Raw genomic sequence first — 26,281 nt, 5'->3', positions numbered from 1 at the left:
ATATTTATATAGAAAGAAAGGCAAATTGCATCTGCGTGGAAAAAAAATTCTCTCTGTATGAAGAAATTTGGCATGACTTGGCCAAAATCTGATGAAGCATTCACATCCAAAATGTTATTCCTGTTATTTTGTTGTTTGATTTTCCAGAGTGTATAATTTTACTTCGGGTAGAGGGTGTGGGAAAAAGAGGGCAGATCCATTGGGAACTGCTATTTCTTGTCACTTGTTAATTCTTTTGACCATCAGTTGTCCCCTTGTTTGATACCCCCCCCCCCCCCCAACCAATGCGTAGATTTGAGAAATTACACTTAAGTTTTTAAGCGTAAAAATGACAAATGATATTTATAGGCCAGAAAATTATCCAGCCTCCTCACTTTTATTTTGAAAGCCATGTAAGCACCACCAAAGTGGTCTTAAATGAGCAATCAATTCTCTGGTTCTTTTAAAATGGAAATTCACAGCCTCTGTTTGTAAAATCTTTTCATATTTTCCTCTTGTAAACCCATTGCAGCATTGCCATCTGAATTCTGAAAATACTGATTTTCTAGTTGCAAGGAGGTCAGCAGCGACTTCTACATGCTTCAATATGTCTTGTTCTATTATGGAAAGTGAACAGGTGCTGGTTGTTTTGAACCATATATTGTCTGTTCAAAGGCATATGGTGCAATTTAATGTGGACACCTTCAGGCTGTTTGTTCAACAGTACTGCATAATCAGCATGAGATTGAAGGAGTGCTGTGGGCTTGACATTCGCTAATGATGCAGATTCCGTGTGAGCACTGACGAAATTGATGTAAAGTCTGATAGTTTCCACGTGGCAAAACCTGGGGTTTTGTGGGCACTGAATTTATAACAAACTGAATGTGTTCTGTTTTGCATAATAAGAGCTCTGAGAGGTTTCCTTATGCAAGTCCATTAAGGAGCAATCAGTTTACTAGTATTCTTTCAGATTTGAGTGTGCACAGGAATTTAAAATTAATTGCTTTTGGAGAAGCATGTATTTAGACGCTGGCCTTCAGTCAGGGCACTGAGTGTAGGAGTTGGGACATTATGTCGGGGTTGTATAAGTCGTTAATGAGGCTGCACTTGGAGTACTGTGCTCAGTTTTTGTCACTCTGTTATCAGAAAGACATGGTTAAACTGGAAAGAGTGCAGAAAAGATGTACAAGGATGTTGCCAGGACTAGAGGGCCTGAGTAACAGGGAGAGGTTGACCAGGCAAGGTCTTTATTCCTTGGAGCATAGGAGAATGAGGGGGTGATATTATAAAATCATGAGGGGCATGGTAACAGTCTTTTCCCCAGGGTAGGGGAGTCCAAAAGTAGGGGGTATAGGTTTAGGGTGAGAGGGGAAAGATTTTTAAAGGGACTTGTGGGACAACTTTTTCATGCAGAGGGTGGTGAGTATATGGAACAAGCTGCCAGAGGAAGTGGTTGCGGCAGGTACAATAGTATTATTTAAGAAGCACTTGGATAGGTAATGCAGGGGTGGGGCTTAGAGGGATATGGGCCGAACACAGGAAATTGGGAACAGATGGGTTGGCACCATGGTTGGCATTGACTTGTTGGGCTGAAGGGCCTGTATTCGTGCTGTATTGCTCTATTACTCTAAGCATGTTAAACATAATATGGAAACATGCACTTAACATATTTACTAATTATTTGAAGGGCAACATGCTCCTGCTAACTTCTATCACAACTGCCCAATGGTCCCCAACTGTCCCTCACTCTTTCCCCTCTTTCCCCCCCCCCCCCACCCCTTTCAACTAAACTCCACGCATATGTTTGAACTAGAATGCTGGAAAGGTACAGTTCGCCAGTCTAACATATGTTAGAACTTGTTTCTATTCGTCTCAGCTGCTGCTAATTATATCTTTAAGAATATTTGAAATATCAGTAGGACAAGGAAGCAGCCATACAATTGTTCAAAATAAAGTACTATTTTCTGTTAAGAAAATTATGCACTATCTTTATAACATTCATCTGTATTTGCTAACTCATCTATATTAACCAATAGCCTTATGTTGCCGGCCTTCATTATAATCCATGAAAATGAGCTTTGGGCATGCTCTTCAACTGTAGGTGATGGATGCTGAGCTTTATCCTTAGCTGCTACAAACATAGACAATGACTAGTTATCAGGAGTGGGGAAGCATGGCTGCTCCATTTTTAACTTCCCCCATTACAATATTGGCTGTGGTCCAGTAACAATAGCAAAAGAACTGAGCCAGAGCCTGTGCTCTGTGTGGCTCAACACCAATTCTGTCTGACCATTTACAAAATGAATTAACAGGAGAGTACAATTTTTTAAAAGCGTACCATTATATATCAATTATATTTCAAAGAAACCTGGATCATGTTTCACCTGTTCATTGTCTTTCTACATTATATGTATAGTGAGGGACCTATTGACTGGAACGTAATGGTAATTTTCCAGATTTTGATTTTTTTTGTCATTGCATCACCTCCCACATTATTTATGCAATGCTCAAATGTTCCAATTTCAGTTGCTTTCTGGGTTGCAGTGGTGGTTGTCTTGCTTTTTGAATAAGGTTTTAATGGTTTTTTTTTTGCAAATACTGCATTTCTTTCCACTAAGCTGGATAAACAAAATATTTTTTAATGCAGAGGTCAGACTCAATAATTTATTGAAAATGATGATTGCATGCCAAGTTTGAAATCAAATCTTGCATCAACAAAAGGAAATCCTTTCCAGTAACTGGCAATAATACCTGTTTACCAATGTTTCCCAATATTATATTGCAGAGCTCTTTCCCAAAGACCCTCCAAAGCTATGTGAAGAACTGATTGCTGGAGGTTTGGGAAGGTGGAGTGTGGGGATGGGAAGGAAATTGCAGAACGAGTTACACCCACGTGTCTTGCGTTGTAGATATGTGCAGCTTGTGTTTATGTAGTGCTTTTCATTATCAGAGGATGTACAAATGATTTGCAGTTAAGGAATTTTTCTCAAATGTGGTCACTGTTGTATTGTGTTAGAGTGGCAGTCAACACTGATGCAAAGCAAGCTTTTTCAATCATGTAATAAATTTGTTGGGTTTCTTATACTGGATAGTGCTAGTCATGATTATTTTATCTACAGATGTACATAACGGATTTTGCCTTTTACGTTGATGAATTTTGCAGTATGTTGATACTTTCTCTATCTTTTGGGTGGAGCATTAAACCAAAATTCTATCCTCTCCCAGGTGGATGCAAGGGATCCCATTCCAATTATTATTTCTCTAAGTCTGTGCAATTCGTTATTCGTCAAGTTACATAAAACTGACCATCTAATCATTTGCATCAGACTGTGGAAATTTGCTGCCTCCTTTTGTACTTTGACTGTAAATTGTTCAGGTTGTGAAAGGTTTCCATATAAATGCAAATCCTTTCTTTGAGTATCTTGCATGTGATTTGGTGGCCAAAACAATAGACAAAATATAAAGACTATAGAAATCATGAGCAGGAGTAGGCCACTTGGTTTCCTGAGCCTGTTCCTTCGTTTAATATCACTGCTGGTTGTAATCTCAATTCCAAATGCCCATCCACATGTGGTAACCTTTCACCCATTTGCTTATGAAGAATCTATCTAACTCTGACATAAACACCCATAAGATTCTGCTTTTAAACAGTAATTCCTAGTTTTAGATTCTCCCACAAGAGGAACCATTCTCCTGTATCTGCAGTTTTTAAGGCTTTTTTCAAACTTTGTCTCTATCCACAAAACCCATAATGTTCCAAGATCAGGAAGGCAAGTTTCTGCTAATTATGTTCAGACGTTTAGATGCAGAGATAACTGTTGTTCTATGAATTGAAAAATAGTGTTCAAGAGAGGCAAGACAATTTGGGCCCGTATTTATTGGAGTTTAGAAGGATCAGGAGTGACCTTATTCAAACAAATAAGATCATAAGGGGGCTTGACAGCTGGATGTTAAGATTTTTTTTCATTAGTGGGAGAGTCAATTAAAACTAAGGTGCATAGAAGTTTCTGAGGGCAGTGAACCTCTGGAATTCTCTGCTAACAAGGGTGGCGGAGGCCAGATCATTAGACTGATTTAAGGTGGAAATAAATAAGTATTTGAAAGATCTGAGGAATTGAGGGTTATTGGAAACTGGCATTGAAGAGGAGTTGAGGCCAGCATGGATCAACCATGATCATAGTGAAGGGCAGGGCAGGCTTGAGGGGCTGAGTGGCCTACTTCAGTTCCTACTTTCTTGTGTTCTTGTGTTTCAGACTGGTTCTATAAAGTTTTGTCCCAGATTCTGTATTCTATTGCCTACAAATTGGATCGCACACCCCCATGTTTATTCATACAAGATTCAACTTCCATGAAAATACAACAAAATTGAAAATCAGGGCTTTCACTGTCATTGCAGCAGGTCTCTGCAATTGGTTGGAGCACGCAAAAAGGCAGGGCCTTTACTGGTATAAGGTCCATTCAGACCCATATGCAAAGGAATGGGCTCGTGTAAAATCTGTTCAGCACTGTGTGATCCTTGCGCCTCTTAATTTTCTAGCAACGGCCAAAAGTTCCAGCAAGAGGAAGTCTTTTGAGCTGTATAAATTGAATGATGCAGTACATGCATAATATATGAAGTAGAAGGTTATTTCAGACTTCCTGTTCAAAGCAATCACAGTTTTTGCCATTGTAAATTTGTGATTTTTCTCTTTATGTACCAACTTTTTTTCGGATTGTTTTCACTGTGGTGGAGTTGACAAAATATGGCAGAAGTTGCAGAAATTTTCCAAGATGAGATTGTGCCAAAGTATCCATGCAAAAGTTTGGAATAAATCAATGCAATCCAGCAATGTACAGAGTAATAAGGAGTACATTACCAGGAAGACTTGCTATGTCTTTTAAACTAATTGACAATTTGTGGAGTAGTCAGGTTGATCTGTAGCTTTAATTAGTTGCTGGTCATTTTTAATGCTAGATTCACATGACCACAGATACTGTATCTCTGCACCTAAAAGTCTTCCTTGTCTGGGGATGTGGTAGGTTTTGTGAATGGTGACAAACCTGAGAAAAGCTTGAAAGATTTTGGGGGGATGTGCAACCATAACACAGTAAATGGCACAACTATTAGGATTTTCAATCATATTGATAGTTAATGCACACTTTCCCTGGTTATGCCCTCCTAAAAGGAATTGTACAGAATCTACAGGCTGTTGTGTTCTTGCACCTGTTTTCTATGGATCACGGTTCTGCATGGAACAGCTAGATGATGTATTTGTGCTTGCTAACCACATACATATGGTAAAAGCCTCTCCTTGTTAAAGTAGTCCAGGCTGGATTTCATTACCTATATTTATTCAGGCATTGTTTACTCTCTTATTAGGTACCTTTTTTCCTGTTGAACTTTTCTCCACAGCCACCTGGCAGAGCTTCAGATTTCTCAGGTTGCAGGTGTTGGGCACAAGTTGTTAACATTGCTTTTAGATCTAATATCAGTGCTTAAAAAAAGCTTGTCAAAGCTAAAGCTACCCCACTTGAAGGAAGTGCTCTATTACATGATTTGGCATTTGATGCATACTCTAAGAAACATACTTGTTTTCAATTCTTGATAAACTTCAGTGCCAATTGATGGAACCCTCCCAGAATAGAACTGTTCAAGTTTCTGCACCATTTACTAGATGTAAATTTTTCTATGACAGGTTACACCATGATGTCCATTATCTATCTTCAGACATCAACAGTATTATTTCTAATGTTAAACTGCCAATAAGATCCTTGCAATTGAACAAATGGATCAGAATCAGATTTATTATCTCCGACATATGATGTGAAATTTGTTGTTTTGTGGCAGCAGTACAGTGGAAAGACATTAAAAAATCTATAAATTACGAAAATATACTTTGGTACTAGATTTGTAAAATTTTGCCTGTAGAGGGCAAAACTTCTTTGTCTTCATAATGGGTAGCTTCTCTGGCTATTCAATAAAAAACATGACCTAAGCAGCATTATAAGAGACTACGTTGCTGTCACAGAAGTAGCTCCTTTAAAGGTTTCCCAGTACATATTACTATTTCCTACTTCATGTATCCAAGATTAAATCCAAAAACTGGTGACTTCTCATTTGCACTGCAATTACATTTAATGTTCTGTAAAGTCAGTGTAAAATAAAAAGATATGAACTGATCCAAAAGGTTGGTTTGTCTCCGATATAAAATTATTGGAATTAACGCCATGTTATTTTGCTGCCTCAGAGAAAGTGGAGATGAAATAGTATGTTTGCTTTTGTGGTTGAGGGTGTAAATGAAAGCTGTCAGTGCAGTGCAGGGCAAGAGTCTCTGTAAGAGGGTTAGAAATCTTTTTTAGTAAATTTTGTAACACTGAAGTGAAAACTTAAACTAATTAATTTGTTATGAAATCTGATCAACTTAAGAGTGGACTGCTTGTAAATAGATGACATTCAAACTGCATATCTGGTTTGTCATTATTTGAAGAAAAGCTTATTTGGTTATGGCTACAGAAAATAGATTCTGTGTTAGTTCATTTTGGTAAATTTACAAGGGTTTTAATCTTTTTTAAACCATGCATTTTGTCTTTTCCCCATTATATCCAGCCCACACCTACATGCACACTGCGAACTGTATTTTCACTGGATCTTCTTTGCAGCGTACTCAAATTTTAGATCTTTTTACATCTTTTTGCAAAATCATTATTTTTTGCTTAACCCTTTAAAAGACATCTGGTTGATCTTGCAGGTATGAAATAATGAAAGATAATGGTGTGAAAAATGACTTAAAGTGAAATCGTTAGGACAGACTATCTGCCTCCATCATCTGACTCACTTTTGATTATATAAATATATTACACTTAGTTATTGCTTTAAAAACACTGAATCAGTTAATGAGCGGCTAAAAGCTGCCTGCTGTGCATTAATAACATGGCACCTGTGTCCTTATTAATATGCTAGTGCATTAATTCCTATGGGATTATTGGTTACATGAAAGAATCCATCCTTATCCAGATTTTTTTCTGATCCCAAACTTAGTAATGAAACAACAAGGCGAATTAAGTAATTCTTTAATTCATCAATTACTGCCATATGCATTTTAAGTGTCATAACTAAGTTACTTTTGTTTGCAACAAGTTTATATTGCTCTGCTAGTAAATGATTTAGATTTTAGATTGACATTACTACATTACAAAGTCTATTCATGGGAAAAAATACAGGCAGGTGATGGACTTTCAGTAAAATTACCTCAGCCCCACTGACTGGTCTCAGCTGCTGAACTGGAGGGAAGCTCTGAGAAAAGCTGGGCCTCCAGATGAGGAGGGGAGGAAAGGCAGAAAATGGAATGAGGCTAAATGCTACAATATGCTGTTAGAAAGATAGGGTATGAGAGATGGCTGTCTGCTTTGCCTTTCTGATTTCAGGTTGGACATGCCTAGTGAAGTTAAGGTGAGAAAGGAACTCTGGAGAAACGAGATTATATACCTTCAGTAGAACATATTCATATTGATGCCAGCCTGGAATGCACTCAACAACTGAGCCTTTGAGATGGAGAATTCCATAAGTTTACGGTGTTCCATGTAAAAGAATTTTCTCCTCACCTCAGATGCAAGTGGCTGATCCCTTATCGTGAGCTAATTACTTCGAATTCTAGGTTCTCGAGCCGGACAAAACTTTTGGTCAATCCTTTACATCTCATATGCCTCAAGAAATGAGTTCAAGTGTGTGGTTGTTAATTTTGTCATAAAATTTGCTTTGTAACAAAAAATCTTTTTGCCATAATTCTCATCAAATTTGCTGGTCATTTGTTTGTATGCACAATATCTCTGGGAATAAACTGTTCACAACTGCTGTTGCAAGTAGATGCCAAAAAGAAAGTATTTTCATTTATACTGAGCTACCTTAAGATGCCAGGATGACCAACATGTTTTAATTATGTTGTATTGTGGGAAAATGGGGCAGCTGGTTTGCAGACTGCAAGGTCCCACAAAGACATTATGTAAAGGACCAAATAATCTGCAGTTTAGTTATGAATTAATATTTGCTTGGAAAGCAAGAGAATTTCTATGTTCTTCAATGTTGTCATATTTTGCATTCACCTGAGAGGGCAAGTGGGATCTTGATTTAATGCTTCATCCAAAAATTGCTGCTGCCAAACTGCTTGTCCTTCTGTACTACACTGAAGTGCCAGCCAAATGATGTGCTCAAATCTTTGGATGTACTTTGAAGCCAGAACCATGAAGTGTGGAGGCAGTGGTACCACAACTGAGTGAAGTTTACAATTCAGCTGAAATCAATTTCTGTGTAATAATCTTCCTTGTTTTGCAAATGGTCCAGTCAATTGATGAGTGTTAATAATTTGGTGCTGTATGAATTTGAATCCAGTAATTATTAATCGGTCATTGCAGTTCTAAGGACTACCCTCAGAGTATCAGCTGGTACTGCCTGCTGCCTTGATTACGTATGATAACTTTATGGAAGATATTTGTAATGCTACATTTTGGATACCCTTTAAAATTTGACCAAAAACAAGGACTGAAATTTTTTTTTAAATTGTCTTATATCTGTATATCTTGAGCATATCTTGGGTGGCACGGTAGTATTGCGGTTAGCATAACGCTATTGCAGCGCCAGCAATCCGGGTTCAATTCCGGCCACTGTCTGTAAGGAGCTTTACTTTCTCCCCGTGTCTGCGTGGGTTTCCTCCGGGTGCTCCAGTTTCCTCCCACATTCCAAATATGTACGGGTTAAGAGCTGTGGGCATGCTATGTTGACACCAGAAGAGTGGCGACACTTGCGGGCTGCCCCCAGCACATTCTCAGTAACGCAAAAACCTACTATGAGGGACCTTATTAAATGCCTTACTAAAGTCCATGTCATCCACTGCCTTAAACTCATCAAGCTCATTTGTCACCTCCTCAAAATCTTAATCAAGTTTGTGAGGCATGACCTGCCTTGCACAAAGGCGTGCTGACTGTCCCTAAGCAGGCCATGCCTTTTCAAATGCGAGTAAATCCTATCCCTAAATATTTTCTCCAATAACTTCCCGATAGTGAGTTGGTTGATTCTTGATTCTGAAATCAAGAAAGTATCTGGGTGAAAGCCCAAGTGCAGCATTTTGCCACCAGAATGTTCTTCATGTTTTTTTGATTTTGTGACCACTTTTCTTGTGGTCTTTGCACTAGCATAATTTTGTGGTAGCTTGTTATGATAGTGCACCCTCTACTGGTGAACTTTTATTAGTGTGCTACAGTTTCACAGAGACCAGCTGTAAATATTAAATATTCATTGTAGGAATGGTGAGTGAAAAGTAGTAGTTGTACATATGATATGAAGTGCAGAGAGTTGGTAATGTAGTGGCTGTGAAAAATGAATTGCACCAAATCAGCATAATTCGATTGCTTATTTTGTTTAAAAGCATGCATGAATCATTATGATTGTAACAACTCAGAATTCCATTCTGAAGGAAAAGCAATAATTTTTAAAAACAAAGTAGTCCAGCACAAAAGAATCCAAGCTTTTAACATACCACCTGTGCCTGTCAAAATGTTTGTTTTGAAGTGGAGGCAATTTTTGGTGCCCATTTTGTACACAAATTGCCATAGTAAATGTTTCTTTGTGCATTTGAGTTTTTAATCAATAATTTTTTAAAAGCCCTGCAGCTATGCCTTTTTTTTTTGGAGAAGTTGTTCTGTTGATTACAGTCTGCACTTGTACAATGGGTGTACTTTATTAACTGTCCAGGCTGATCTGCCTTTATTCTCTGCGACGTGCACAACAATTCAACCATTGATGCAAACGGTGAAGAATAATCCTTACCATCTGCTTCTATAGTTTCAAGGATCCTGGGATATAGCTGCAGAAGTGAAGTATGCAGAGGCACTAAGATTTGTGTTGGGGTATGACATCAATTGTTTGGAACACAGGGAATGGAAAAGTGTCCAAAATCTGGCAGTCTGGTATGAGTCTCATGGGACTGGTTTGGGGTTATGTCGGGGTTGGTCCCATATCAAACAACAATAGCAGTTGTGGAAGGAAAGAGTTTCTGGAATCTGGCAACAAAAGTGCACATTGAATGTTCAACAGGGTCCCGACTATCCCCGACCTAGCCTGCCTTGTCCCCTACTCTTAATGATCCACTGTTGAAGGTGAAATTCTGCTTTTCAGCCACCATGGTCTTTGCTTTTCCACCAATGTTTCATAATATTTCACGCTAATTTACTTGACAGTCTTTCTCCTCTAACCTCTTCCCCACAGCCTACTAATAACAACAATCCGTTGCATACCCAAGTTCTTGGTTGCACAAAAGCTGCACAGTGCTCTGAGACAACCAATCACCGTTCAATCTTCATCTTGCTTCCCAATGCCTGCATTAATGAACTATTAATAACATAAGAAATAGGAGCAAGGGTAGGCCATTTGACTCCGCCCTGCCATTCAGCAGGATCATGGAAGATCTTCTCTATCAATACCATTTTCCTGCACTGTACTTTTATTCCTTTATCAATCTTTGTTTTGAAAGAACTCAATGAAGAAGCCTCCACAGCCCTTTAGACACAGTCAAAGATTCACTGCTTTCTGGGTGAAGAAATTTCTCCTCTCAGTTCAAAATGGCTTATTCTTTATTGTGAGACTATGACCCCTATGTCTTTAGACTCCCCCTGAAGAAATATCCTCCCTGCTTTCAGCCTATTGAATCCCTTAAGAACTTCGAAAGTTTCAATGAGATCCTTTTCATTCTTTTAAATTCTAGTGAATACAGGCCTAGTATACTCAATCTCTCCTCATACAGCATACCCACCATCCTGGGAACCAGTCTAGTGATTTTTTTTTTGTTTCAATCTCTCAATAGTAAGCATACTCTTTTTCTGGGTAAGAAGATCAGACTCTATAACAATACTAAAGTACATCTCACCAAGGCTGTATCTAAAGATTCAAGGATATGCTCCAAGCTTGCTTGAAAAATTATGACATCCACACTGACGATTGGGAATCTCTGGCCCATGATTTCTCAAAGTGGAAAAGGAGTATTCAGACGGCATTAAGAACTTTGAGTCCATACATCACCACACAAAACTCCCACTCATCTGCCCCATCTGTGGAAGAGTCCCATGTTGGCCTTTTCAGTCAGCTCAGAACCCATAATACTAGAATAGGAGCAAGTTATTCTCGATCCCAAGGGATTGGCAAGGAAGAACAGGAAAACAAAGAAGACCTCTTTACTCCTGAAATCCTCTCCTAATGAAAACCAACATATTCTTTGTCCTTCTAATCAATTTTTGCATTTGTATGTTAACTTCAATGATTGGTGTATAAGCACACACAGATCCCTTTTGAATATCAAAACTACCCAATCTATCAGTAATTTAAAACAAATCTGCTCTATTTTGTGCCTCAAAGTGAATAACTATACACTTTTCCATATTATATTGCATCTGCCCATTTCTTAACTTGTCTATAAATTCCTTGAAGCTTCTTTTCAACATGCTCCTTGTACACAATCCCATCTAGTTTTGCATCATCAGTAGCAAACTTGGAAATAGAATATTTGATACCCTCAGCTGAATCATTGATATAGATTATGAATAGTTGGGTCCCAAGCACCAATCCTTGCAGTACCCAATTATTCACAATCTGCCAACTTGAAATGGGTCCATTTATTCCCAATTTTCGTTTTCTGTCTGATAACAAATTCATAAATCCATATTTTGTTTATTTTTGTATACCATCTTTTAATGTTGTATCCCAAGATGCTTCATGACCCTGTCAAACAAACTAAATTGTTGTCAGAGCAGGAGATCAGAACCTGGATCCAAGAGCTAGGTTTTAAGTTTTGTGAAGGAGGACATAAAGGGAGTGGGTTTTAGGAGGAATTCCGGTGCTTGAAGCCTTGGTGATAGAAGGCATGATTGCTAGTGTTGGAGTGATAGAAATCTGTAATGCAAAAGAGCCCAGAAATGGAGGACTAAAATAGGTGGTATAGTGGACAATGAAGAAGGTTATTAAAAATTACAGGGGCATCTTGACCAGCTGAGTAGGTGGGCTGAAGAATGGCAAATGGAGTTTAATTCGGATAAGTGCGAGATGTTGCATTTTGGAAAGTCAAATCCAGGTAGGACTTGCACAGTGAACGGCAAGGCCCTGGGAGTGCTGTAGAACTGAGGGACTTTGGAGTACAAATACGTGGTTCACTGAAAGTGGAGTCACAGGTTGACAGGGCAGTGAAGAAAGCTTTTGGCACGCTGGCCTTCATAAGTCAGGGCATTGAGTATAAAAGTTGAGCAGTCATGGTGCAGTTGTACAGGACGCTGGTGAGGCCGCACTTCAAGTATTGTGTTCAGTTTTGGTCACCCTGCTATAGGAAAGATGTTGGTGAACTGGGAAGGGTGCAGAAAAGATCTACAAGAATGCTGCCAGGACGTGAGGAACTGAGTCATAGGGAGAGGTTGGGTAGGCTAGGACATTATTCTTTAGAGCGTACGAGACTGAGAGGTGACCTTATAGAGGTGTACAAAATCATGAGAAGCATAGATAGGGTGAATGCACTCTGTCTTTTTCCAGAGTTAGGGTTTCAAGAACTGGAGGCCATAGGTTTAAAGTGAAAGGGGAAAGATTTAAGAGGAACATGAGGGGCAACTTCTTTACATGAAGGGTGTTATGTATGTGGAATGAACTGCCAGAGGAAGTGGTTGAGGTAGGTACAACACCAACTTTTAAAAGACAGTTGAACGGGTACATGGTTTAGAAGGTTATGGGCCAAATGCTGGCAAATGGGACTAGCTTGGATGGGGCATCTTGGTTGGCATGGACCAGTTGGGCTGAAGGGCCTGGTTCCGTGCTGTATGACTCTGACTAGGGCTGGAGAGATGGGGGTGGGGCGGAGGGGTTGGGGGGAGGGGTGGGGTGGAGGGGGTGACCTTCGGAGGGACTTGAAAGCAAAGAGGAAATTTTTAAGATTTGAGGCATTGTTTAACCAGGGCCTAATGTGGATCAGCGTGCTAGGTGAACAGTATTTTGTGAAAATTAGGATACTGGAAGCAAATTTGGATAGGCTCCAGTTTAGAGGGTGGCTGACCAAGACTACATTAGAGTACTCACATCTGTACTCAGCTCTTAGTCTCCTTGGGGACTGTCAAGTCACATTATACATTAAATATGCGGAAGATACAGAGTTGTGAAAGATATCATATTATTTATTACCTGGAGTCTCCCTTTTAAGAGTTTTGAGAGTTAATCAGTACATGTGAGTACTACTTGCATCTGAAAAATCACTGACTAATTAGGGATGGTGATGCCTTACAAACTTGATTGAGTTTTTTGAGGAGATGACAAAGGTGATTGAGGGCAGAGCAGTGGATGTTGCATACATGGACTTTAGTAAAGTTTGTGACAAGGTCCCACATGGTAGGCTGATCCAGAAGATTAAGGGACATGGGATCCATGGAGTTTTGGTAGATTGGATTCAAAATTGGCTTGGCCATAGAAGATGGTGGGTAGTAGGGGGAGGAGTGTTAATCTAACTGAAGGTTTGTGACCAGTGGTGCTCCGCGAGGATTGGTGCTAGGACCTCTGTTGTTTGTAATGATATATAAATGATTTGGATGAAAATGTAGGTAGGCTGATTAGCAAGTTTGCAGATGAGACGAAAATTTGCAGAGTTGTGGATAGTAAGGAAGGTTGTCAAAGGACTCTGCAGGATATAGATAAGTTGGAAATTTGGGCAGAGAAATGGCAGATGGAGTTTGATCCAGACAAATGAGGTGCTGCACTTTGGGAGGTCAAATGCAAGAGGAAAGAGTACAGTAAATGATGGAACACCTCGGAGCATTGATACCCAGTGGGATCTTGGAGTCCAAGTCCATAGCTCCCTGAAAGTGACAATAGGAGTAGATGGGGTGGTAAAGAAGGCGTGTGGCATACTACCCTTCATCAGTCAGGGTGTTAAGTATAAAAGTTGGCAACTCGTGCTGCAGTTGTATAAAACTTTAGTCAGGCCACATTTGGAGTATTGTGCGCAGTTCTGGTCACTCCATTACAGGAAAGATGTGGAGGCTTTGGAGAGGATGCAGAAGATGTTTACCAGGATGTGGACAAATGTGGATTTTTTTTTCCTCTGGAACGTCAGAGGCTGAGCGGTGACCTGATAGAAGTATATAAAATTATGAGAGGCATAGATAAGTTAGATAGAGTCAGATAGGGTGGAAGTGTCAAGTACTTAAAGGCAAAGCTTTAAAATGAGAGGGGGGAAGTTTAAAGGAGATTTGCGAGGCAAGTTTGTTTTTGTTTTACAGAATAGCAAGTACTTGGAACATGCTACCAGAGGAAGTGGCGGAAGCAGATACAATAGTAACATTTAAGGGGCATTTCGACAGGAACGTGAATAGGCAGGGAAGGGAGGGATAGAGACCATGTGCAGGCAGATGATATTGGTTTGGATTGGCATCATGGTTGGCACAGATATCATGGACCAAAGGGCCTGTTCCTGTGCTGTACTGTTCTATGTTCTAGAATGGCGAAGTCAAGTGGTAACATTGATATTACACTGATATTAATAGTTTTATTAATACAGGGGTGGGGAAGCAAGATGAAGGTTGTGCTGCTGATTGGGTGTCTCAGAGCAGATGATGGCATTGTGATCTGTTATGGAAAGGGGGTTTTCCTTCGGCGTTAGCCAAGAGTGCCACCAATTCTAGATTGATGTGGGCAAAACATCCAGGAATATGGACCAACTGATGATGTCCAACCCCAGGACAACCATTTGTTTCTGAAGCATCCACTCCACCCAGCAGTATCTGACGGTACTATTATACCTTGGGACCCACACACTCGTATCCCACAGTGTTCTTCATTCTTGCCCTCAATTTGCACCACTAAACTTCAGATGCAGAATGGTAAATTGTATATGATAAAATTGTCTTTGATTAACTATGTACAATGCCACTGGATCTCCTGCAAGTCAGATTAAATTGTTTTGCCTAAATAGCCATATTATATCAAGATCACCAATTTATACGTGGGATGATCAGGCATGCAGGAATTGCATACAACAAATGAAGATTTGGGCACACAGGGCAAGATGGCAGGACATGGACTAGAATCAAAGAATGGTTACAGCACAGAAGGAGACCTATTATGTCCATTTTAGCTCTACCGGAGCGACTCGCTAGATCCCCCAAACCCATTCTCCGTGTACAACATGATGGGCCACAGGGCCTGTTTCTGAGTCCACGCTGTCCAGCAGTCACCCATTTACACTAATCCTACGTTATCCCCCAAACCCATTCTCCGTGTACAACATGATGGGCCACAGGGCCTGTTTCTGAGTCCACACTGTCCAGCAATCACCCATTTTCACTAATTCTATGTTAATCCTATTTTTTTTTCCCCTTTCCACATTCTCATCAACTCCCCCAAATTATGCCATTCAAATACAGATGAGTGGAAATTTACAGTGGCCAATTAACCTCCCATCCCGCATTGTCTTTGGGATTTGGGGGGAAACTGGAGCACCCAGAAGAAGCCCCTATGGTCACGAGAGAATGTACAAGTTCTACACAGGCAGCATCCAAGGTCAGGATTAAACCCAGGTCTCTTGCACACTGAGGCAACAGCTCTAGTAGCTGCACCACTATGCCTTACAGGGTTTCTAGATTGTGAAGCACTATTTTGAAGGCCAAGCATGGTGTTCTGTTACCAGATGTAAAATGGATGTTCCTAATTTTAGAAATAATCTAATTTTGTTTTCTAAATTACTCTTAAATTCTTAAAATACTGATTCAGAAGCTCCATGTTTAAAAATAAATCAGCCTGGTAGAAGAAAAATCATAGAAAGGGATTATAAAGCTTATTCAGAATCTAATTGAGGTTGCACTTCAATACGTAAATGAACAACTTTTTTGGCCAAGAACCACACCTTTGTTTGGGACTGAGACAGCAATTTTGCTTCTATTTTTACACAAATCTTCAATAGACAGTTTTTTAATGTGGAAATGAGTTCAACCTACAGGGATACAAATTACTTTTGAACACAAAATACAGAACAGCTAAAGTCACTGAACCGTTGTTCAGTTAGGACTCTGAAAGCTTTCCTGGTTGAGCTCTCGTGGTAATTCAGGAATGCAGGGTCATACAACAGCCTAGTCATACGAGTATTCCCTGAGGACTGTGAGACATTATGGCAAGCTGTCTGGGGGAATCATTTGAAGCGAGTGGTGGAAAACCACTTTGGTTGGCCTGTATTTTCTCTCTCTCTCTTTCTCTACCAATGGAAAAAGTTGAACACAGGGTGTAACTAATGAAAATACATTCAGTGTAGAAAATATTTCCAGCATGTAACAGTTGAGCTGTGTGCAATATATTACTCACAAGTCCAGCAGCAAAGCACTTCGAATCACTTCTTTCAGAACTTGGGAGTTGAATCTCAGCTTTTGAAAAAACAAGGATTCTCATTTGCGGTAAGAACGAGTATCTCGACAGGATTATTTTGTTCTTTGTTCAGGTGTTCTATTGAACAACTTTTGAATCTTGTCAAGTGTGTACTATATTTTTAGAAGTAGTATCTAGTTCATGAACAGATTAAATAAGTCTGACTAATTCTTAAAATTTTATGTGAGAGACTTCAGGTCATGTATTTGGTAATTAATAATGTGCTATCGTTCATAATTCTGTATCCTCCATCTATTTTTTTAATGTATAATCCAGCTTGACAGTTCCTGTGGAGACTGTGTGCTGAGTACACATACAAAACTGGGATTGCTTCCCAAGGAAATATCCCAATGTGAATTTCAATTTGTATGTTGTTTCAATTGCAACCAATTGGAAGTGCCCTTTGTGATCGCCAATTTCTTACTTATTTGAAGCCTGTTGGTCAGATTTTCTCCCATTAATAGCGACTTGTAATCTTCTAGATCACATACGTAAGATAGTAGAGAGAGATTCTGCTCTTGCCTAGATATCTAACCAATTTCTAAAATGTTAAAATTTTTCAATGTCATACTGCCACCTAATATTTAGGTAGTATATTTAGATGACCTATATGAAGTAAACTTTTGTACTGTCAAACATGAATGTTACTGAAGGTTTCTTGAATTCATTGTCAAGGTACAGACCTTGGTCTACATTGACAGCCCCTCACACACTTTTCTCCTGAATGCCTGTCAGTTGCAGCCTATCTCAGACTGGAGATTTCTTTGGAGCTCTCAAGCTGTCTCTCACCCATTGGTTTGCAGTGTCACAAGTTTTCAATGCAGTCATATTGCTGGGATTCATAGACAGTTGACTTTCTCTGCACAATCTGAGTGGGAGGTACTTTCGGGATATTAGTCAGAACCCCAGTAGAAGCTTTTCTCATTAATGTTCAGTAGAGCTATCCTTATTCAATTAGAAAGAATCGTTTTAGATTTTGGCCTCGCATTGTGTTTACAGGAGAATGATGAATTGCAGCTGCATACAGTTTGATGCTGGTAGCAGATGTGTTCCTAACAGAAAGGGACACCTCCATCTTCGAAGGTACAAGGTAAGTGTATGATCAAATTGTCCACCTGATACAATAATCAGCGAGTAAGGGTTGCATGGCTAGCTCCAGGAATACTGAATCTACAGTTCAGCGATTGCTAGTGTGTGTGATGCTGGACAGTACAATGGCATTCTCTTGCATCGTTGACCATCGTTGAGGCGCGTTCGTGATTCCTTTGCTCGGCTGGATACTCCCAGTATGATTTGGTCTGTCATAATGTTACTGCCTTGATTCATCATTTAGATGAGTGGTCAAAATTACAAGATCACCACCCTTGGGAGTGGGAGATTACACAGAGAGAGTTAAGAAATTTTTCAGGATGTTGTTTATCCACTAAGAGGCCACATGGACGCACCTTGGACGCACACATTTGTGTGCATTACCCCTAGTTAGTTTAAAAGATGCCAGTTATTCCTCATAATTCTCATTTTTACTTGAAACACAGAGGAGGCCACACAGCGCACTGTCTGTGCTGGCTCACAGAGTATTCCCATTAGTCCAGTTTTCCCACTTGTATTCCTGTAACCTAGAACCTAGAGTAATAATTGTGCTAGTAATAACATTTGTTCTACTAGTAACGTTTGAAAACTGCCATCACTGCTGCTTCTCAAAACGAAAGCCTTGAACCACCACCCCACCCCCCCCCCCCCCCGCCCATCCCTGCACCTGCCCAATCTCACCTCAAGTTTCCCCCCCAAGATTCTTGAACATACTGTTGTCTCACAAACTGGTCACTTTTTTCCTGTACAAGATGGCTAATTCTTGAACATCCCTGAATTGAATTGCCCCTTCATTGGTGCCAGGCCTTCAGCTTCCAAGATCTTCTCCAGAATTCCTTAGCACCTCCCTCTTCCTCTTCCAGGATGCTCTTAAAACCCACCTCATTGACCAAGCATTTCATCATTTACTCAATTATCTTTCTGTAAGATTTTCTTCTGTGAAGCATCTGTGGATTTTACTAAGAAGTGTTGTGTAAATGATGGTAATTGAAGATGCTAAAATTAAAAAAAATGGAAGATACTGCAAATGTCCAGAAGTCAATCAACTTGCGTAGAAAATGAAAACATGAAAGTTTCAGGCAAGCAGTTTGTTTTAATCAGAGCTGGGAAATGTTTGCGGTCAACATCAGGGGGGATAAAAAAAGACTTTGAGGGCAAGAGTGGTTAAATAAGAATGGTAATATTGCAAGGCAAAATTAGATGATGATGAAACACAAGTTTTTTTTTACCTGCAATGCTCATAGACTTGGTGCACATATTTTCTTCCCTAAAAAGATGGTACTCTAAATTTTCTTTTGACTACTTGCTAGAATATCTGTCCATAATGCTGCAAACTATCCAAAAAAAAATCAGAATACTATCATCAATAAAGGCCACTAAAACTTTTAGGCTTGTGGGCCATTCTGAAGTTTGAGCAAAGGTCCATGGCTGAAGTTATTGCTAACATTTCCATGCACATGATGTACTGTGCACAGAGATGACGGGGCACGCACATTGACATCAAACAATGTACAACGTTCGTTTGATATCACTTGCAGAAAAATCCACTATGCCGTCAAGCTTTGTAAGAACTGTCACAGAGCAGTGTAGGTTGGTGTCATATTTAACTTCCCATTGATGGCGGGGGAGGGAGGGGGTGGGTGGGTGTGGGTGCAGTGGAAAAAATCTACCCTACCCATTATTTGCCTTGGGTCCCACATTTGGCTAACTAAGTTGCCTGGCCTGTAGACTGTAGTTTGGATGTTGCCATCATAATGGTTTGGCTCTTAAATTTACCTCCAGTTTCTGGCTGCAAAGAGTGACAACTGAATTGGTGACCAAATTGCTATAAATGATTGATACAGATTGTACACACAATTCATAGTAACTAACTATTACACAAAGTCGTCTATTGGGACAGGTTTCTGTAACTTCTGTTTCTCCTGCACTTTAAATGTCTCTTTCTTTTTTCTGAGCAAGTTAACTTTGCTGTGAAATGCTCTGCAGCCCCACCTCCAGTTCATTGGCTTACTTCATATTTCATTAGATAATGTCCATAAACACAATTTTTCACTGTGTTTAGGTCAAGAGACCTACAGGGCATTTAGCACAGAATAGTTTGAAATGGGTATAAACTGTGGGAAGAAGATTCAGCTGTTTACAGAATGCACTGTCGACCAACAAATACTGGCTGCACAAAAGTGGGTTGACTTTTGCTGCCATTTTATTGTTAGAAAGCAAATAAATTCTAATCCCACTCCTCAGTGTTGGCCTTGATTGTGCATCTTGTACCAAATGTGACTACAACTGAGAGCAAAGTTGCTCTGAGAGATGTGAGAGACTGAAGTCCCATTGTTGGGAGAAAGTAGAAACCACATTCACTTCAGGAGGATATTGGAGGAATGGAAAGGAAGTACTCAACATTTTGACAGTGTTTGGAGTAAGTGGGGAAGCATTTACATTGAGTTGCGTAACAAATTAGCATAAATTTGGATTAGTGCACAGTACCAAATGGAGGTAGTCAGAGGGCATGTCTCTTCTTTATGGGAGCATAGATTATATTATGACAAATGGCTGTTGAATCTAAACCTGTCGCAGCAGTTAAAAAAGGTGAGATAAATACTTAAATTGAGTCGGCAAAGCATATCAAAATGCAATTAGAGCAACTAGCTCGGGTGCAACTTGAGAAAGCACAACAAACCAAATGATGTCTTGCTATGTAAGAAAATGTCTTCATTATCATTGTCTTAAGGTACATGGGATCCATGGTGAAGTAGCCATTTGGATTCAGAATTGGCTTGCCCATGGAAGACAGAGTAGTGGTCGATGGGACTTATTCTGGCTGGAGGTTCATGACTAGTGGTGTTCCTCAGGGATCCGCTGTTTGTGACGTATATAAATGACCTGGATGAAAATTGTAGATGGGTGGGTTAGTAATCTTGCAGATGATACAAAGATTGGTAGTGTTGTGGATAGTGTAGAAGATTGCCAAAGGATACAGTGAGAAAAAGATCAATTGCAGATATGGGCAGAAAAATGTCAAATGGAGTTTTATCTGGCCAGGGCGTTGCACTTTGGGAGATGTAATGTGAAGGGACAGTACACTGCTAAAGGCAAGGCCCTTAACAGTGTTGATGTACAGAGGGACCTTGTGGTCCAAGTCCACAGCTCTCTGAAAGTGGCTACACAGAAGATGGTAAAGAAAGTGTATGGCATTGCTTGCCTTTATTGGTCGAGGCAGTGAGTTCAAAAGTTAGGAAGTTATGTGGCAGCTTTATAAACTGTAGTTCAGCTGCATTTAGAGTATTGCATTCAGTTCTGGTTGCCCCATTATAGGAAGGATGTGGAGGCTTTGGAGAGGGTGCAGAGGAGGTTTACCTGCCTGGATTACAGTGCATGTGCTATAAGGAGACATTGGATAGACATAGGTTGTTTTCTCTGGAGTGGCAGGGGCTGAGGGGAGATCTGATTGAGATTTATAAGGTTATGAGAGGCATAGATAGAGTGGACAGCCGCTATCTTTTTCCCAGGGTCAAAATGTCTAATACCAGAGGGCATTCATTTAAGGTGAGAGGGGGTAAGTTCAAAGGAGATGTGTGGGGCAATTTTTTTTTAAAGAGTGGTAGGTACCTGGAATGCGCTACCAGGGCTGGTGGTGGAGGCAAATATGATGGAGGCATTCAAGAGGCTCTTAGGCACATGAATGTGCAGAGAATTGAGTGATATGAACATTATGTAGGCAGGAGGGCCCAGTTTAGTTAGGCATCTAATTACTAGTTTAATTAGTTCAGCACAACATCATGGGCCGAAGGACCTGTTCCTGTGCTGTACTATGTCCTATTATCAGAATGCTGTGGAAGACGGAAGATATTTGTGGGAGGGAGTAGGGTGGGGAGTAATTACAGGATATTCATTTGAGAAAGTGATACAGTTCAAATAGGAGGTGAATTTCATAATAGAGTCATAACTTCAAAACTGACATTGAAAATGTGGGAAGTATTAAGAAATGTGGAAGCAGAACTTGGTATTCCTTCTAGGAGGATGAATATAAGTGCATCAAAAGGCTGACTATAGGAAACTGTGCATTTTTTTTTACATCAATAGCTGAGAATTGATTCAAGCTTCCAGAACTGTAATTAGGTTTAAAAATAATTTATACCCATTCATTTGCATGTATGTTGAATATTACAATCCTTGTGGAAGTTTATTGTGTTACTTGGCAATCAATCAGCATAATTATAGAAATAAATATGTTTATTGTGTCTTTCTCGGTCTGTCTTGCTGATGTGCTATTTGCTTGTTCTGTTTCGCCAGTCATTGTTTCTCTCTCTCTCGTCTCACTCCCGCACCCCCCTCCCCCCCCCCCCATCTCACTCTGCTCTCCTGATTAGGATATCCCTCCAAACCCCCATCTTGATCAATTTCTTAACGCCTTTGATCGATAGATTGTAAAATGTTGAGAATGCCAATCTACGTAACTTGAGTGACTGCCCACTCTTGAGACTACTGTGAGTTCTCACTGTGTGGTTATTAACCACCCATGTATCAACCAACATGTGGCATTGATCATCATTCCTTGGGGCTTGGATACCTTGCCATTCTGTGTGCCACTATGTGGCAGAATGTTAAGCATCTGCCTTGCATTGTAATCTTAATTTCACAAGCCAGAGGAATCAAAGCTTGCAAATTATGGTGGATAATGTTCCCTTAGAGTCAAAATTCTGAGGATGGTTGTTTTGTGAGTTGGGTATAAATACCAGTGGGGAATTTGATATGCGCTTCAACTCATTTTGGGAAAATTGATAGAAAAACACACATGACTCATTGGACATTGGTTTTGGTGTTTGTATTAATATTTTCCAGAGAATATTACACTGTTTTTAAAACCGGCAACAATTCCAGAACCTGATGGAGTTGGTCAACAGTTAGACTTGAGGAACCTGAACATTGATTTTGGAAAGAATTTAATAAAATTAAGTCCCACATAGGACAAGAAGTGTGACCAGACAGAATATTTAACAGTGGGATTTGCTATTGCAGAGTTGTCCAGCCATGTGGGAAAATTTGTACTTCAAATCTTGGAGTTAAAATTTGTGCCCTGAAGTTAACTCAGCAGGAAGATATTGATTACATTGGCTCTCTAAAGCATAATATTCTAACTAAATATATAAGAGGTAAAACTCCACATCGTAGCAAGGCTATGCCATATGTTCCTGATGTGGAATTAATTCTGAAGTGGGTGACGTACTAGATACAAATGGAAGTGTGTTTTTTTTTTACAGTTCACTTATCATCAGGCCGTGGTCTTGCATATCACACTTTAAAACACCTATTCCTCTATTTATTTATTTGTACTTTTTTTTGAAGGTATTGAGGCTGTTTTTAAGAAAGGACAGTCCATCTTCACTTATCCATGTAGAAATAGCCTAATGTGGGAGACAACCACAGCTCAAGCAGTTCTCAAGTCTTAGGATTCTTTGTTGTCAGGATTTCATTGCAGGTCTAAGCAACGTCCAAGAGACATTGGGTGCTCCTGAATGTTTGGATTATTTCTCCCACAAATGAGAGAATCAATTTAGTCCAGGGTTGGGAGTGGGAGACAGAGGGCAGATGATCTTGGGGGTTGGATTGGGCCCTTGGTTGGATAGAGTCACAAATTGATTGGAGGGTGAAATTATTGGGCGGGAAGTCAGTTGAGGTCATTGGGTCGGGAGTTGATACCACATGGATGAAGTAGTGGAGGACAAGAGAAACTACCTGAATGGGGTTCCTAGTCATGCCTGGGATCTGCTGTAGCTCTGTAAAGACGCAGTGGTTATGAGTGCCCAATGACGGGCACACCTCCTAGTGGGCAACACTTCCTAACATAGCATTGCATGGGAAGCAATGTCATTCTCTGTGTATCGATCCACAAAGAATGTCATTGCAGTTTAAACCAGGAATCTTGTTCGATTCCAGAAATGGGAGAAAGCTCAGTGAAATGTACAAACTTGATCTATTGGTTATGTAGATTACTATTGAGAATTTTGTTTTCAACTTTGAAGTTCAATTTTTTTGAAGCGTTGAATTTAATATAGTATTCTAGATTTACCTTGCCTGAATTGCTATTCCTCAGAGGCCCCCTGTTGGTATTTCAAAGTTGGAAAATAAAATGCTTAGAAACTGGATCATGCCTGAATCGGGGCACAAAATGTCTGAGTCAGTAGTTTCTGTACACTTTATTTCCATGGACTTATCATGATTTGGGGTTAACAATCACTAATGTATTTGGCTAGTTTAATGTGAAGAGTCTGAGGCACGTCCCACTTCTGGGAATGCAGCATTCATTGACCTGTGATGGGATCCTGCGATCCAAAGCAAAGCAAAATTCCTGTAGCTGAACTACAAAGAAGTATCAGCATCAGTAAGTTCTTGCCTGAGTACCTTAGTACACCAAAGCAACTTAATTTTACTAACATCCAGTTGGTTCATATTTAATTAACACATAAGCTGCCTTGAACTATACCATATTGAAAAATTTTCCTTAATATCGGAATTTTTTTTAAAACTATGCTGCATTATCTTGAAAAGGCTTGTTGGAAATATGATGCATTTTTTTTCTTTGCAAGAAATGACTGATAATTGCTCCGCTCTTGCTTAGGATTACGAAATGGTAAATTTGACATCAAAATTACACTTGAATCAGGCATACATAGTGTAAATTTTAATGTGCCTATTAAATATATCAAGTGCACTGCAAGGCCCCTCTGATTAGGTTGTGTTGAGACTAAACATAGCAGTGGAAAATCTATTTAGTAAACGGCCTTGTGACTCATGTAACATTGAATTTAAACGTTGTGTAAAGCTGTGCTGTCACCATCACACACATCTGAACTGTGCAGTTTCTCCAATCAAATAAGTTGAAACTTATACAAATTAATTCAAGGGATGGTATGCGTAGAAACTTTTTTCCTCCCAAGAAGTCCACGTGAGACATCGATTACTTACCAGATATAATGCAGCTTTATGCTGCCCATATCTGTCAATTTACTGACATCCCAGGATTTTGGTAAAGCCTGCCAGCTGTATGCTGCGCTGACCTTTTGTTTAGGCTAAAGGTTAACAATCCTACTTTAGGTTGGGGGAGGGTGCTGGAAAGCCTACCAGTTAGAGGACTAGACAGCAGACAGTTGTAACATATTGTAATCCCTGATGCCTGTGAAAGGTCTATAAATAAGCTATAGACATTTCACAGCCTTGTTTCAATTGTGTTTGGAAAATACATATTTCTTGCAGGTAAAATTTGATTTGAACTGACAAGTATTCAACAAATTTATTTGGAGTCGATCTTTGAATACAAGAGATTACAATTGGATGGTTAGTGTGAGATCACTTTCGACCATTGATGCATTGCTTTCATTTTATGGAAATTACAGTGATTTGCAAACTTTGCAGTTTGGGCTCTTTTGTTTCTTTAACCTACAATTAAATTTAAAAAGCAGGCTCATTGTGATTGTTTAAAAATCCTCAATGGTGCCTCACATCTCTAACAGAATGGCTTTGAATGTTGGACCTCGGTCATTTTGGACTTCAAGGACATGTTCAGCTTTGGAATCAGCAAATTCTAGAAAATCAAGTTCAAAGGCTGGGTATCAGGATTGAGGAATTGTTGCTTTATTTTTAAATTTTAAAAAGCATGTGAAACAATTGCACTGGTAAGGTCATCATTCTTCAGTTCTTTAGCAATTTTTGACTAACCATCAAGCTTTATTGGAAACCAGACCTACACTGGAGGAAATCGGCGGGTCGAGCAGCATCTGTGGGGGCAAAGGAATTGTCAACGTTTTGGGTCGAAACCCCGCATCAGGACTCTGCATCAATCTGTTGCTCCAGATTCCGGCATCTGCAGTCCCTTGTCTCAACTTTTTGTATATGGATTGTCTTGCAAGATTGTTACTTTAAAGCAGAAACATTTACATGTTCTTTTCCAATCTAAAAGCTAATCTTTTGATCTCAAAATTAGTTACATATGAATACTGAGAGGTGGACTGGATAACTGCTTCCTTTACAGTTGGTCAGCAAAATCATCTGACTAGAAAGGATGCTGATTTAAATCCTGGTTTATTCTGTGTTCACAGTTTTCACTGTAAGAGAGATGCAGACAGAAGACATTTTTATTTCACCCTTTATCAGTTTGTTCAGGAACAGAAAATGTGGCCATTGTTTCTGTTCTTAATTTCTTGTCTAATAACTGTTGAATGCACTTGTGTTCATGTGTAGCCAGGTGCTGGTTTGAATGCCTTGTGCACAAGGGATCACAGTTGAACTATTAGAAGTCTGTTGATGTTGTATGTGGCAGGATGGGTGGGGGATATTGGAGAGTGAAGAAGGTAATACAGCTGTGGTTAAATGTCATCAACAAGCTGTTTGTTGCAGCAGAAACTTTGCCTTTCCTGTTCAGAATTGTTATTACTGATTACCAATAATAGGAAAAAGATAGAAATAGAGTTAGAAATAAAAATGAAATCCAGAAGAGAACCCAATGTTATAAATGATTAAGTTGTTTTTGGAACAAGAGGAAATTGAAATTCCTGAGAGGGAACTGGCGAACACTGCACAAATTGTTTTGCTTCTGTGTAGAATTCTGGATCAAATTAATTGGGTTTAGTTATTGATGCTAAAGTTATTTTGCCCATTCCGTTATGCTAATAGAAAAACAGAAAACAGTGGAAATACTTGGCACGAGAGGCAGTATCGGAGGAACAGATTTAATGTTTTTTTGGTCAATGAACTTTCCTCAGTTTTGTAGCAAATTCAGTTTTTGCTTTTCCATCATCTTGATTCCACTTT

At 39.6% G+C, this 26,281-nt stretch overlaps 1 protein-coding gene across 3 annotated transcripts in view; it reads left to right on the top strand.

Moving 5' to 3' along the window:
- tiam2a (TIAM Rac1 associated GEF 2a) overlaps positions 1–26,281 on the top strand; it is a 217,100-nt gene that overhangs the window by 77,519 nt on the left and 113,300 nt on the right. The window contains exon 3 of one of the 3 annotated variants that reach the window (XM_052012772.1): positions 17,384–17,474. The exons of the other annotated variants lie outside the window; for them this stretch is intronic. Coding sequence (XP_051868732.1) covers positions 17,388–17,474 — 87 coding nt within the window. The 5' untranslated portion in view covers positions 17,384–17,387. The remainder of the gene's footprint in view (positions 1–17,383; positions 17,475–26,281) is intronic. 3 annotated transcript variants of the gene reach the window in all.

The sequence above is a fragment of the Pristis pectinata genome, chromosome 3 (assembly GCF_009764475.1).
Source record: "Pristis pectinata isolate sPriPec2 chromosome 3, sPriPec2.1.pri, whole genome shotgun sequence".
In the NCBI taxonomy this organism is placed as follows: domain Eukaryota; kingdom Metazoa; phylum Chordata; class Chondrichthyes; order Rhinopristiformes; family Pristidae; genus Pristis; species Pristis pectinata.
The sequence above is the reverse complement of the archived record's forward strand: the minus strand, read 5'-3'. Positions and strand labels throughout refer to the sequence as shown.